Here is a 15,532-nt window from a genome sequence, read left to right on the forward strand (position 1 = left end):
GACTTGACTGTGCAAATTTAATTTCGGAGAGCCAAGAAACGATATTTAAAAAAAAATCTTTCTAAACGATGAAAAATTTAACAGAATTCGGTTCGAATAATTTTTACGCGTACAAGAATGATAGAAACAAGAAGTATGAAAATATTTTGAGTTTTAAACGAATGTGTTGTATCTTTATTTGTTGCTCATGTTTAATCGCACTGTAATAATTATTACAAATTAACAATCACCCGAATCGAATTCTCGCTACATTAAATAGTATTTCGTTATAATGTATGTACGATTATTTAGTTAATAATTATATACGATTTCAATTCGTAATCATATTGTCCATTTGACATTTAACATTGATAGGATTGAGTTTATTACTATCACGCGAAACGATATTTTAATTAAATTTAAATCCTTCGTTCGTTATATTGGATCTCGCACTTTCCAAAGGACGAGCCTTATTAAATATCAAATGGATAGATTCTCTGGAAGTATTATTATTTATTCACGCTGTATACAGTTAAATGCTTGAAATAAATAAACATATATAACTATTGCTTACTATACACTATTCATCGCGCCGGTTCGCTACAATACCATTGAGAACTTAACTACGTAAGGAATGAAAGGATGAATGTAATTGGCAGTAATAATCGGTATTCGCCACCTATATCTCGCGCTAGATGACAAACACATGTTTTTGACTGCGAATGTCCAAGATAGGAATAGGCAGTGTGTTACTTGCGGCGAACATGCATTGGCAAGAATGACGGAGTAACGCAAACGACGAGCATAAAGATATAGCGTGTAAAAAAAAAAGATCTAACAACGTGATGGCTAACATTTGATAACGGAGCAATACTCGATCTCAAGGCGATCGCCCCATCAAGGGGGACGTATATTTTTCCCTTAAATTCGCCAAGAGACGCAGTGAATGTAGCTTGCAAGCGATGACGATCGTAAAATACATCACCTCCGCGAAGGCGCGACACATACGCTTATTAACATTTATCGACATTGAGAGAGATGTCGTATAGTATAGACTATTAGTACATGTACCACCGATTCGTAACCGAGAGAGCTATATCTCGACGGCGGAGAATACACTACAAAAAAAAGAACGGCCATCCCGACGAAGTTAAACATGGAATACTAAACAAAACAAAATAAAAAGAAAGCATTTAAACTAACAAAACAGACTCACGCCTCTCTCATATAAAAATGAAAAAACTCGTAAAATACTATATGTAAGATCTTTAACAACTGATATGGATATGCATTTACAAGTTTCACAATTCGAATACACAAGCTCGATATTAAATTATGTATGACTTTCTCGCGGGATCGCTAGAATTTGTCGTATATTCGTTTACAGACTAAGCAGTAGCGATAATAGATCAATTAAAAAATTCGTGTCAAGCTGTGTTTTTAAGCAGAAAAAATATAGAACTATAAGACACAAGTTGTACTGGAGTATTGTCGTTGTATCGGTACGGATCTTACGAGACAATTCCCTAATCAAATCAGTTTTCTTTATAAATATTAATACGCATTATAAAAATCTTCCTACATGTTGCATTCTTTTCAGATATTACGCTACAAATATAATTGCTATATATAACGCCGTTAAACCTACGCAAAGCTATTCCCGATCGATTCTTATTTAATCGCGCGTTGCTTCAATATATGCCTCGTTTTATTGTACAATAAATCATATATCGATTTAATATGGAGCCTGCGTGTTATCAGGGGAATTTCAGCGGGCGGGCTAAATTACAGAGATGCAATAAACGTAACGGCGATCTCGGTACATTTATGCATGTAATTCGAGAAATTGATGCACAAAAATATTAGATGAAGAATCGGAAGATACTGGCTTCTATCCGATTGATTTTTATCGTACCTTACGCGTCAATTATGCCAGAATGAGAATAGCACGTTGCTCGTAAAGCAACACGACATTGTTACGGACTTACGCGTAGGTCGCTGCTGTACTACTCAGTAGATTTTAGGTGCCGAACGATCGTTGATCGGGCCGCTGGTCTTCTTCAGCGAGGTACCACGTCTAATCTGATCCATGAGGGAATCTCTCATTTGCAGAGGATCCATAATGGGCACGCGATTACCCATGATGCGCCTGATACTCGCGGATCTGCTCGTATTCCCCGTCTGCTGCAGAGCCTGTTGCTGCTGCGCCAGTTTAGCATTTAGCGTCTCGAGAAAGCCGGGAGCCGCAGTTTTGACGTTCTTGGACTGTTGTTGTTGCTGCTGTTGCTGCTGCTGTTCCAAGAGCTGCTGTTTCCTAAGAGACTTTGGGCTCATGTTCACGCCCGCTGTGGCATTGCCGCTCATGGTACCAATGAGTTTAGCGTTGAGCACTGCCATGAAACCCTGGCCTACGCCGCCCGGTCCCTGTCCTTGGCCTGCGGCTTGTCCACCTTGACTGACGGTAGCACCACCGGCTACGTTGGTGGTTTGCGCGCTGACAGGTCCGCGTTCTTGGGACGACGAACGAACAGCCGAGCAGGAACGTTCAACCGATGAACGAGTTATCTGCAGCACGGCGTTATGTTGGATAATGCTCGAAGGATTATTGTGCCCCTGTTGCTGTCCAGTAGTTTTCCGTAAGAGCGACGGACTGGCTGGTGTATGACGAAGCTCGGTCAGAGTTCTCACTGTCTCGGAAACCGAGATGGATCTATAAAAAATAAAGCATTAAATAAAATTATGAACTTCATAGCATCCATGGAAAGCAATTAAAGAGTAATTTATTGTAGCTAAAAATATTAAACAACGTCGATCTTCACCTCTGAGGCGTAGGGCTGACCGTGGGCGAAGAGCTTTCGAGAAGGAACGCAGGTGGCGGAGGAAGGTTCTCTGTCTCATCACAAACATTCTCGCTTCGATCTTCATTAACGGATGAAGTAGGAGGTACGGTGATGACGGTGGATGTGCGTCTTGTCGGTGGCGGCGGTCTGCTCGTCTGCTGTGTCGACCCTCTACGTGTCACTAACGTAGCTGCGGCGCCAGGTACATTCCACGTGTTCTCGTTTTGATTGTGAAGCGAATGAGAGTGTGGCAAAGTATTTTGGCTTCCGTATCCACTGCTGGACTCCAAACTGGACTCGGACGTCTGACTACCGGCGTCTTTTTCCGGGACTTCAGTCTACACGATTCAGCGAAACGTAAGCAAAATAATATAATTGAAAGTATTTGTTTAAAATATTGTACGTCTTATGCTTGTATCAGACTAGACTGAGATTGAAATTGAATTTGATTAATCAAAGCAAAGTTTATTAAACTTGATACTGATTTTCTTTCTTTTAACTAGTTAATTTCTATTTCAATCTCAATCTCTAGTCTGATCTTTAGATTTTATACTTTGTCGCTTTTTTCGTATACCTTGTCAGTTCCCGGTGTTGTTAACGATGCTGGAGGAGGAGGCGGTGGAAGTTGCATCTCCTGAGCACGACTGGCAGCTAGATTCGCCAATTCGTGCATGTTTACGTACATTGGTTGTTGGAGCTGATGGCTTGCCAATTCTACAGGAGGAGGTTATAACGGTAAATATCACATCAAATCGTAGTTCACGTAGTTTACATATCGATGTTAAACAAACCTTTCGCCAAATGAGCAGGAAGAGGTAACTTCGGCTTTCCTCGAGGACTCCCAGGTGGCTCGTTTTTCACCGGAATCGTCGGTCGTTCCAAACTAGAACACCTATTCGGTATAGGTGGACGATTACCGCCATTATTTCTACGAAGCTGCACCCTGGACAATTGCTGATTCGAGGAAGAACATGAAGAGGAAGAAGAAACCGGAGAGGCAGGCTGGCTGTGACAGCAACTGTTACCGTCACGATCCGGAGCTTGGAATGTGTAAACGCTGAGCGCCGGTCTTTGATGCCCCTTTTCGTACGCTGAAATAAATAAAAAATAAATGTGATTGAATCGGAATTACGAATCGAATTATGACAAGCCTGTATATAAATACTACTTACCGGAGGAAATAGTATGTGGCCGTTCGTTCACCGCACCCGGGTTTTGTCGGTCGTACTGAACAGACGTTTCCTGTAAATCAGGCCAAGTAGAAGTTGTCACGGGTCGCGTTACAGTACAACCGGTACTTTGATTACTTAGAGAAGACACATTCGATACCTAAAAACACGAGCCTCCTCTTTAACCGACCGCCAACGATAAAGAGCAGGACAAGATAGAACGTGTGAAAATGCATTCTTGAAGTTAAACTACGGAATTCGTTTAAAACTGGTAACATAAGCAGATCTAACAGCATGATCACTAGGCGGCAGAAACTTGTATAAGGTCTCATACTTTGAATCTTCTATATTGTGCCACTGTGATTTTATCGTGAACATTTCTTGGAACTTATAGAATTGATGTTTTATGTGATCCTAAACTGTTTTAAAAATTGAATGTTTTTTTTAAAAGAGCTCGTCGTTGGAGGCGACTGACTTTCGCTGCACATCGTCCGTCCTGAGAAGACTATTCATCGTGTAATTCTACTAATCACTAAACGATTTTACCTGATGTTCGGAAATCGGTTGGTTGTACAACGTATCCTGTGACGTAAAACCAGAGTCGCGGGAACTGCCACTGGTCAAGTGACGCAGCGTCATGATGCCGCTGATGCTGGCGGGTCTGACACCAAATGGCTACAACGAGTATAACATCGACTACCACATACAATAAGCTCGGGCAAATGTAGCAATTAATTCGTGCTGTAAAATCTATATTCGTGATTACTAGGTGCATTGCAGCTGATGCATTAATGGTGTTACTATGTCATGCGACATAAAAACATCTAATGGATCAATCCGTAAAAAAAACAAGGTGAGAAAAAAGAGAGAGACAGAAGAAACGAAAGATACTGCCGACGCGTAATTACCTGAGAAAGCGATCTGTGCCACGGATGTCCAGATGGGCTCGGATGGCTTTTACAAGATCCACTACTGCTACTAGTTAGAGAACTGATCGAACACATAGAACTCTTCCTCGATCCGAGAGACAATGACGGGCTCGATGGCGGTGTAGCCAATGACCACTGAGTAACGTCGCAACCTTTTATGTCCGTTATTACCTGCTCGGATGCAGGCGGTAAATGATGCGGCGATGCGGCGTGTCTTTGCAATTGATCCGAGACTTCTTGCAGATGCGTCAATTCCATTAACATCGCTATCTCCTCATCCTAAACGATTGATTATGCATTTATATATATGTATACATCGCCATTGTACGTCAGTTAACGAATATATATATATGTATGTCTTTAAAATATCTACTAACGAGTACGGGTTTCAGGAATCGGGCAAGGAGACAAAATCTACCCCTCTCTTCGAGAAGGGCCGCACGGACGGCTTTTCGTTCCGTTTCTTCTAAACTCAGTCTTTTCTCCTGAACAACCGCCGCTGATGACTCTAACATCCTATTGAGCTCCACATCAGAACATGTCCCGTGGCTTTGAGACTGTCCTTGAACATGTAAGTGAACTTGAACCTTTCGTGCTTTCTTCTTTTGCAGACGTAGAGTATCGGTGGAGCGTTTCTTTAGCTCCGCCCTGGCCTTTTTGAATTCTAAAAATAGCGAGATATCGGATTACAGAAGGTAATGACGCTTCTTGAAAATGTAGTTTATCAAAATACTATAATAATCGTTAAAACCTTTGGCATGTTCTTTATCTAAATTGATCAAAGACTTCTTCCAATCTTCCAATTTCTCTTGTAAAGGCAGCACCAAACAGTCCATAATAGCGCTTAAAGAAACAAACAGCAGATATGAGTGCAAAGAATATTTGGATGTTATTGATGGATGTAATTGAATAAAAATTTTTTAAAAAATTAATGAAGTTATACGCAGGATATTTCAACATACCTAGTAAATGACTTCATACGAGTTTCCACCGCTTTATGTCTCAAACATATTCGTGTCAGTGCTGTTCCGATTTCCTTAGTTGCACCTTAATAACAGTGTTATTTTTATATTTTGTCCATTTTAATTTATTTAATACAGACATTTAATAATCCAAATTATATAGATAATAAAAGATTTATTGTCATTAATTAATTAATTGGAGCTTACCTCTGGCATTAGTCGCAGCATCTGCTATTTTCTGAAAAGCCTCAAGATACGCGGAAATAGCCAAGATGGCAGCTCTGCAATAATATATGTCTCACATTAAAGATAAAAATTTCTAAGTATCCCGAATCATGCAATTTCAATATCTATTTTATAAGAAAATATGCAACACATAAAACAAGGTGTGAAATCTTTCTTAATGTTGAAGCTATTTAGTACAAAATATGTAATAAACATATAATAAAAATGTGCTGCTGGAAAATCTTAATTATTATAAAATAAAATATAATAACACATTTATTTATGTATGAAATTATGTAAATCTCTTCACCTCAAACTTGCGTGTAACTTTGTAGCTTTCGAAATCAAATCTTCCCAAAGTGGTGCTCCGTTCTACAAAGAGAAACAGAGTATTATAATGCATACGAGATTTTTAATTCTTTTTATTAATGTCTACATAGCTCTAATATTAATTTTTATTGCATTAGTTAAACAGCAATCTGGACCGATACACTGGTAATAGATAACATAATCACACACGCCCCTATATATTTTTTTCAATAATACATGCGTGTATAATGTGTAATCTAAAATACTAGTTTATATAATACTAGAGTTACTATTTCTTAACACATAGCTATGATTCATAAGAGAAACTAACTCATAGAAATACAGAGAAAAAAGTTTTTGCTCCTGATTTCTCAAAGCAAACCTTTTACTGTTTTTAATAATATTAGAATATTTTGTTTATACTTAAAAGTTAAAGCATTTGTTTTTACAAGAAGTCACAGAAATTATAAAGTATGAACAAAAGAGCATCAATTAATAGAATATTAGTGCCTGCTCTAACAACAATGACATTTGCAAGTAAATGCTTTGAACTTTAAAACAAATGCATTGCAATAAAAACAAAAAAAATATACAAAAGATAGGCTGTTATTCCACTTCATTATTTAAAAGAAACACTTGAGTTCACTTGTCACAAATAGCTGCTCTATTTTTACTCATATGATCCAATACATTTTATGCATCTTAATAAATTACATTTGAAACGTTAAACATATAATACAAAATATCTAAAATATTCCTTCCAAGAGCTCTATAAAGTCAAGAACTAGCAAATCTCCAGGAGTGCTAAAATCTTGAAAAGGGGATAATTTCATTACACAGAGGAATCCAATAAAAATAACAATACAATACGATCGGGATTTCTCAGATAAAAAGGAAAAGAGATCATAGCAAGATAACGTAAATCCTTAAACTCAAAATCCTTAGGAATTATAAAATCTCTAAACCCAGAAGATCAGGGTAAACATTCTGACAGACATCGCATCGGTTAAAAACATGAAAGCTGTGCGGAGCGCGAATGATGTCGAGGGCGATCGGTCGAGCCCAAATAAAACGGATGTTCCTCACCTTCATGTCAGTGACGATCTGCTGAAACAAACCGCCCAACGCGCTACACTCCCGCTCTATCGTCGCATCCATGTTTTTTCGCTTTTTCCAGAGGTTTGGCCTGAATCCAACGAGGTGGTACGGAACGGACGGCCTTGGCGGTGGACGATACACCGCCGCCAGCGGGAACGTGCGGTGCGGTCCGTCATTTTTAACCGCGCGAGAACGAGAGACGGAGACACGCGCGCACACACACAGACACAGACAGAAAGGGGGGAGAAACCGAGACGGACGAGGGAAAATCAGACAGGAAAATGACAGCAACGAAACGTGGACGCGTCCACGACGCGGGTCCCGTCGTCGTCGCGAGAGTAGACTTTACCAGCGGATGCGCAGGGTGAATCTCACGAATCTTATCTTCGCGCTCGCGACGCTCTGTAAACAACACAACACACGACAGCGCGACGGACAACGACGTGACGCGCGGCGTCCCGCACGACGCGACTGTCAAAGAACGGATGGACGGACGATTGAACTCGCTCGCTCGCTTCGCGCGCGAATCTGTTTCCTCCGCACCGCGCCGCGCTGGATCGTTGCCCTCTGTGTGGTGACCTCGTTCTAGAAATCGGGATCGATGTTATTCGGTATGCGCCTAATCGTTATCCCGGAGGGAAAAGCGAGACGGAGAGGGACGGAGGAAGGAGAGAACGAGAGGGAAAAAGAGAGAGACAGACAGATGAGGAACATCTTCCGGATTCCATGGAGGCATGGAGCTTGTATACACTGTGCGGTTAGCTCATACATATAATACTTCTATATTGCTAACGCCAATTAAAAGCTGGCGAAAACACCACGGTGCAGATGAATATCTACCTCTCACTTGGATAGTGTACGGCGCATGCGCACCACGCTCGAGTACACTGTGAAAGTGAGAGATCCGGTATTCTCTATCTCGCTGTTTTCGTACCCCTCCCCTCTCAAAAAGAGGCTGTGGGTGCCTTTCAACAAGCAACCAGTGCGACACAGTGATCATGTCATCTTTGTTTAACATTGGCAAACAACAAGGATGTAATGATCCCTTGTTCACACCGTGTCATTTGTGTCGCTTGTTGGAAGGCACACTGCGTTAGCATTATAGTAGTATTACGTATATGGGTTGGCTACGGTTGGCTAGCGCTGCTTTCGCGTGCGATTCTCGCCACCATACTTACTACTCCTCATTTCTGATTAGCCGGCTGTCGACGCGGTTAAATCAGAAAACTACTTTCACACGAATTTTAAATAAGAGGGTCCAACTAATAATAAGAGCAAGAGAAGTTTGAATGTGTAACAAAAAAATTCATTTTTTTGCAAAAAGAAAAAGTATATAAATAATTTTATTTGAATCTTTTCCTTTTTTACAATTGGATTTTTTTATTACACATTTAAAAAATATTAATTGATAAAATATATCGAAGATTTTTCAATTTATAAATTAATAAATAAATCTCGATTAAGTGACACGACTAATTAAAAAATTACTAAGATCGTTCCTCTTTCAAATGGTTTTACGAGGATAGCATTAAGAGAGTTGAGAGACTTTCCGATTTTCCGATTTTCTTTTATATTATAAAATAATTTAATTAAAAAACCTATATTACACTAATGTTACATTCTTAATTACAAGGGCGGCCATAACTGTGCTACTTCTGTATGCGCGGATTCTGGCAGCCACTTTTGATAGGCTGGCAGCAAAACTGAAATTAAAATATTTCACGTTCAATCGCGAAAATATATACAAATTTAATTATGTAAATATATAATGATATAATTATGTCTATCTAAATATTATAATATAAATCGAAATAATCTCACATTTCTTGTCTGAATCCCAGATTTCTATCAGTTTGTCTTTGGACATGACTCCCTGCGACTGTAAAGTTTGTACTATCGCTTGAGTGCGTGGTATCAGCCTAGGAAAATCGCAGAAATGATATAATCTATTCGAATCGGGATAAAATCAAAAGAAAATAAAACTAATAATTTACTTGGCCCATGACTTAGTGATGCTACCAGGTGTCGTCAGCAATGACGGGACAAATCGTTTCAGCTTAGGACACACTTGACCCTCCAAGAAGAAATATGCGAACCATTTGACACCGTCCACCGTCAACGGATGTTCTATATCCATCGGTGGTAGCGTCCATCCGGCTTTTCCGAATGTACCGGACACGCGACAGATGATCTTCCCAGTTTTTGGCTCATATCTATAAATAAAAATTATATATTCGATGATAAAAATTAATATCATTATAAATGAGTAAGAAAAGCATATATTTTAAAACAATAAAATAAAATTACCTTGGCGGTGGATCAACCAACGGTTCGCTGAGGCGACACAACATGGGCACGAATTTCGGCAACCATTCGGGTTCTATCGCTGTGACACCTCGCATGTACATCTTATTCGTTTCGTATATTTCTTGATAAACCACCCATTCCGGATTGGTTTTCCGTAGAGCGCATGAGGAATGCATGAATATAGGTTCCTCCATTTCTGGTGTTCTAAAAGATAAGAGAAATAAGAGAAAATATACTCAATGAAGTCTGAATTATCGGTAATTAAGCATACCTGTAGGCGTGTTTCCACTTGGCCTTATCTTGATCTTCTTTTATCTCATCGGGCAAAATCTTTTTCGCGACTTGATCCGCCATACCTGCAAGAACTATCTGGCGCAGCAATTTCGCTTGCGTATCGGTCGGCAGTCGCATTCTGTAAGAGTTTTTGTTGTAACAAATGTTCTGAACAATCAGATCTAAAAACCTCCTCTAAAAAACTTACTCTATATAGATTTAGAATAGAGAATACTCAGAATAAAGATTTTTGTAATAAAAAATAAAACGTACTTTGGATCAATGATTAAATTTAAATTTGGTATGTTTAAATTAATCTCATTGGTGAGCTGTTGCCTAAGTTTTCTAATCTCAATCACAGCCTTGTGTCTCAAGCCATTTTCCTCACAGAAGGGCAATAGTCTTCCCTTTGACCCTGCATACTCGGCAGTTCCGATGGCTCTTAACAAAACCATTAGATCGCCTGTACATAAATAAAGAAATGTATATCGTTCATATTCGTCACATGAACAAAAAATAATTTCGAAATTACATACCAAGAAGCAAACTATTGCCAGTCCCGGCCCAGTAGCGACGCTTTTGGAGCCATTTGCTCTTAGTTGGACCTTCCATGTCGAGTGTTTCTATCAGTACTTCTTGGACGCTGAGAGCCGCTACCATGCATATCGTGTATTTCGACAAATTATGCTGATGCGATAGTGCCAGCATCTTGCCGTAACGCGGAGATACCGGAAACGCGGCGATACTGCGTCCAAGAGGCGTCACCTTCGTACAGTATATCTCTAAACAGTGTACCATCAATTCCTTTAGACAACATAATGTTTGAATTATAAAAAGAATCATTGTATTCTTTCATAATCAATTCCGAAGCAATTGTAGTCTTAGACTTCAATCTTACAATTATAATTTTCGATGCTGTCTAAATGACAATAAATGTCCACATTTGATTACCTTCTTCTTTCTTCGAAGGTGGCTGTAATGCTTCGAGTATCGTGAGCCGTTTCTCTGCAGATTTTAATTGCACAATACCCGGTGGCGTGGGAAATGGAAAGTTTACGACCTTATCTATATTCATTGCCTTCATCTGCAGCAACAAATCGTCCACTGGTTTCCTCTGAATCTCCGACTGACTGTATTCCTCGAAATCGTTGTCGTATACGGCCGACGAGTATAATCTATGCGAAAAGAAATGATATATATATATATAAGCTTCAAAGACAGAAAATAAATAATTTATAAGATCCATTTTAAATATAGAATTTCTAGAATTTATTGAAATAAATTTCTAAAAAAAAGTTGACCAAATCTGTAAGGCACCTTATTATATTTAAGATAATACGCATTTTCATGCGTATAAATTGCGGAATAAGTGTCGAGATACCTATAGCAATGACCAGGTCGAGTTCTACCAGCTCTGCCGGCACGCTGAGTGGCCGCTGCTTTGCTCGCATAGCTAATATGATATGTGCTTACACCTGTCACTTTATCGTACAGTCTAGTTTTACAACGTCCACTATCTACAACATATCTAATATTAGGAATCGTCAGCGAGGTTTCTGCAACATTAGTAGATACCACGCACAAGCGACATCCTTCTGGCGGTGGCTCGAACACCTAAAAGATCATTAAAACAAAAATATTTCATCATAAAAAAGTTAATTATTTTATTTTTTTATTTTATTACAGAGACTTGTTAATATCAAAAGAATCACAGTTAATTTATTAAAATATATATTTACTCTGGCTTGTTTGTGCCCAGGTAAAAGAGAATAAAGGGGTAAGACCCATAATGGCTGTGCGTTTGTCAGTCCCTTGAAATCAATCACATCTTCATCCTCATCTTCGTCTTCATCCAAGTTGTCTTCGTCGTCCTGTACATTGATCAAATCTTCGTGTGTGTCATCAGTAGGATTTATTGAATAACTAAACATAAATATTTTTATGAAAAATTTCACAAAAATTATGAGAGCAAAATAATTGTAGTTCGAATATACATACTCATCGAGATTAATAGTTGGGAGTATAATCTGCTTCTTTTGTCTCTGTTTATTACGACGCAAGGCTTCCTCAGCGTCGAAATCATCGTCGGAATCGTCTTCGGAATCGTCTTTTTCGCTACGTTCTTTATCTGGTGCTTCATTTTTTTCGGAGTCTTTCACTACTTTAACTTGGGGTTGTTTATTCTTTTTCAACGGAAACGATTTGCGTAATTTACGCACAACTGTATGCACCTCTTGCTGACCTGCGACAAATAAATAGTTAAAACTATAGAGATTTGACTATGATAATAATTTATAAAAATAGAGAAGTTTCACAAGGATTTTTTTACCCGTTAAAAATATCAATATACCGCCTTCTGGAAGGCGAGTATGTATCTTTATTGCTTTTTGCAATGCTTCATTGACATAATCCTTGCTTGTTGTTCTATTAAAATGTATCTTTACAGAAAATTGTCGTGCTTTGACCTCAATTATCGGCGGCTTTATCTTAAACAGTCTGGTGTTCTCTACGAATTCTTTCACGGACAATGTAGCCGACATAATTATCAACTTCAAAGGATTACCGCGTTTGTTACGAAGCGGTACAATTCTCGACAATAAACCAATCAGGATATCAGTATACACGCTGCGTTCGTGTGCTTCATCAAGTATAATCACTGAATATTTTGTTAACAGGAAATCCTACAAATAAAAGAAAGACCGTTTTAGATATAACATAAAATATAATAAAATATAACGTAATAATTATATAATGATATAATATATAAATTGTATTACAAAATTAGTTTAGTACTCACACTTTGAACCTCTTTCAGTAAAACACCATCGGTCATGAACTTGATCTTCGTTTCCTCCGTAACATTTCCTTCGAAACGAATCAAATACGAAACCTCCTTTTCGGAAAGATTCAGTTCTTCAGCTACACGCTTGCTCATCGACATTGCCGCCACTCTTCTTGGTTCAGTTATTCCGATCAATTTATTTTGAGCGTATCCAGCCTCATATAAAAATTGAGGCACTTGTGTTGTCTTTCCTATGATGAAATTGAATAATTAAAAAGAAAAATCATATAAAATATCGTTTTTAACCCAATATTACTGTTATAATCTAAGAAATTAACAGACTTTGATATCATTACTGTATCTATTAATTATAATTTTACACACCACTTCCAGTCTCTCCAGTAATTATAACTATTGGATTCTCATTTATCATTTCAACTATAACTTGTTCTTCTGCAACAACAGGCAGTTTCAATCTAGCTGCTTGTATCTCAGATTTTCTGTTTACAGGTATAAAAACAGCAGGCGTGTGAATTTTGGGAACATTTTGCTGTTGTACTTTCATTGATTGTTTAGATTCCCGTTCGTTGTTTGATTTAGTTGAAGTTGTTTCTTTGTCTACATCTTTGATAAGATTCGTCCCACTTTCTTTTTCATTTATTTCAGTCCTTTCATTTGGCACAACATTAGAAGCAGTATTATCAGGAACATGTTCTTCATTTTCCTCTTCATTGTCACTATCATCTTCATTGCTACTATCACTAGACTGAAAATAAATATTGTTTGATTACTTGTATAATTTTACAATTTTTCATGATTGTTACTTCAAACTTACTTCAAATCCAACTATGTTTGGATCAAGTTTAGCTTCGTCTTGTTTTATATTATTCAGAATGGCTAGTCTTTTCTTCTTGCTTATTTTAATAGAATTTATAGTTATCTTTGTCGAATCACTTTCTCCTTCATCCTCTCCTTCTCCATCATCCACTTTGCGTTTTAATTTTTCAACTGGTGTCTTAAGCTCTTGAAAATGACGCTTTAAACCTTTGTTTTGTAAGGATGTTAGACTCACATACTGTTTCAGTTCAGCAGAATTTTAAGAATTTAAATAAAAGTTTTATGTTATGTGTTTACATAGAATATAAATTTACAATACCTGTAACTTTTTTTTCTTTCTTTCTACTACTTTTTCTAGTTGTTTTCTGCGTTTCTTTGATAATAATCGAGTAGATGCTACTTTCTTATCTATGTTTTTCGTTTTTCTCTTTTGAGACGGCAGGACAAGTGCGTTGCAACTGTCATAATCCTCAGCGCGGTGCTGGATGTCTAATACAATCTAGAAAATGTATTTAATAAGCAATATATTTAAAGCAACAACAAATGATTTTGTCCATAAACATTTTGCCCAATAATAGTGTATAGTATACATTACAAATATTACATAAATATAATAATTTATTTTTTTCACAAAGAAGCGCCAAACGGATATAATAGTAAATTTACCTCTTTAGTAGTGGAATTATCAACATCGACGTTTACGGCAGCTCTTGACTTCCAATTATAACCTTTTTTCCCCATTGTTAAGAATTGATAAAGTATTTCAGTTCAACCTCGAATTTTAATAAAAATATAGTCATTCGTCCTGAAAATCGAAATCTTGAAAAATTAAAATAGTCCCTTTTTAGGTTAAGTTTTTAATTCTTGAGAAACGTGGTTTTTAGGTTAGAACATGGTGGAAAAATTACATAGGGCCAGTTTCACCAACGCCAGTTAACTTAATCGGCCGTTGGCTGACCAATCGCGTTTGACGTTTAGTAGAATTGACCAATTGCGGTTGACAGTTAATCTCTGGGTATGCTCAGTTCACAAACGTCTCTCTCTAAGGCCGGAATCAGACTAAAGCCCAGTGTCCACGATGCTAGAAATCCGTCCGAGATCTCGGATGAAGAAAGAATTGACCAATCGCATTGATCATGTGACTAAATTGTTTAAATGTAATTGGTTAATTCTTTCTCTCTCCGAGATCTCGGACCAATTTCTAGCATCGTGGACACAAGGCTTAAGCATTGAAGATTGAGATTGAAGATTAAAAGATTGAAATTTGACCAATCAAAACAATAGGAGCTAAAAGTCCTTTGCCCTCATTGGTCAAATTTCAATTTTCAATCTTCGATCTCAATCTTCAATGCGTAGTCTGATTCCGATCTAATTCTCTGCCCTCTCGCTTACTCGGTGGTCGTTCATAGTCCCAGTTTAGCCAACCTTAGGCTGGAATCAGACTACGCATTGAAGATTGAGATCGAAGATTGAAAATTGAAATTTAACCAATGAGGGCAAAGGAATTTTAGCTCTTATTGTAATTGGTCAAATTTCAATCTTTCAATCTTCAATGCCTAGTCTGATTCCGGCCTTAGTTGTTGTCTCCGTCGCACGCACATCATTTAGATTCGGTCTCTTTTTATCATATGCCGTGCACTTGATACGGATACTAACTAGTAACTTTCTATTGAATTATCTTAATTTCGGTGAAACGTGTAAACATATACATGATATGTGTATTTAATTAATCATTTTGATGCATATTCTACTAATTTAATACATCATTCTTTAAATATATTGCTGAAATTAAAATAATTTAATAGAAAGTTACTAGTTAATA

At 37.8% G+C, this 15,532-nt stretch overlaps 2 protein-coding genes across 5 annotated transcripts; both read right to left on the bottom strand.

The window, feature by feature from the left end:
* Positions 1-45: 45 nt before the first annotated feature.
* On the bottom strand, positions 46-8,213 carry LOC108727342 (MTSS1-like protein). Of its 4 annotated transcripts, none has more exons than XM_018455448.1 (13): positions 7,500-8,213; positions 6,415-6,476; positions 6,087-6,160; positions 5,880-5,964; positions 5,669-5,760; positions 5,295-5,581; positions 4,897-5,196; positions 4,535-4,663; positions 3,992-4,061; positions 3,611-3,910; positions 3,394-3,533; positions 2,799-3,157; positions 46-2,689 (listed from the first exon to the last, which is right to left on the bottom strand). In XM_018455448.1, the coding sequence occupies exons 1-13, from the start codon at positions 7,569-7,571 to the stop codon at positions 1,990-1,992; spliced, it is 2,670 nt and encodes an 889-aa protein (XP_018310950.1). In that variant the 5' UTR covers positions 7,572-8,213; the 3' UTR covers positions 46-1,989. The 4 variants fall into 4 exon arrangements, with proteins under 4 accessions (XP_018310950.1, XP_018310949.1, XP_018310951.1 ...); XM_018455447.1 differs by having other exon boundaries at positions 3,992-4,148; XM_018455449.1 differs by lacking the exon at positions 4,535-4,663 and having other exon boundaries at positions 3,992-4,148.
* A 912-nt stretch (positions 8,214-9,125) lies between these two features.
* Positions 9,126-14,593, bottom strand: kz (putative ATP-dependent RNA helicase kurz). Its single transcript, XM_018455458.1, is given in 16 exon segments — positions 9,126-9,214; positions 9,333-9,430; positions 9,506-9,724; positions 9,819-10,022; positions 10,090-10,230; positions 10,365-10,554; positions 10,628-10,873; positions 11,043-11,266; positions 11,473-11,705; positions 11,831-12,014; positions 12,090-12,333; positions 12,421-12,772; positions 12,889-13,124; positions 13,258-13,639; positions 13,709-14,209; positions 14,377-14,593. Coding segments are annotated over 16 exon segments (3,606 nt in total). The 5' UTR covers positions 14,452-14,593; the 3' UTR covers positions 9,126-9,137.
* Positions 14,594-15,532: the final 939 nt, after the last annotated feature.

This window comes from Mycetomoellerius zeteki, unplaced genomic scaffold (genome assembly GCF_001594055.1).
Source record: "Mycetomoellerius zeteki isolate Tzet28-1 unplaced genomic scaffold, Tzet1.0 scaffold48, whole genome shotgun sequence".
Classification (NCBI taxonomy): domain Eukaryota; kingdom Metazoa; phylum Arthropoda; class Insecta; order Hymenoptera; family Formicidae; genus Mycetomoellerius; species Mycetomoellerius zeteki.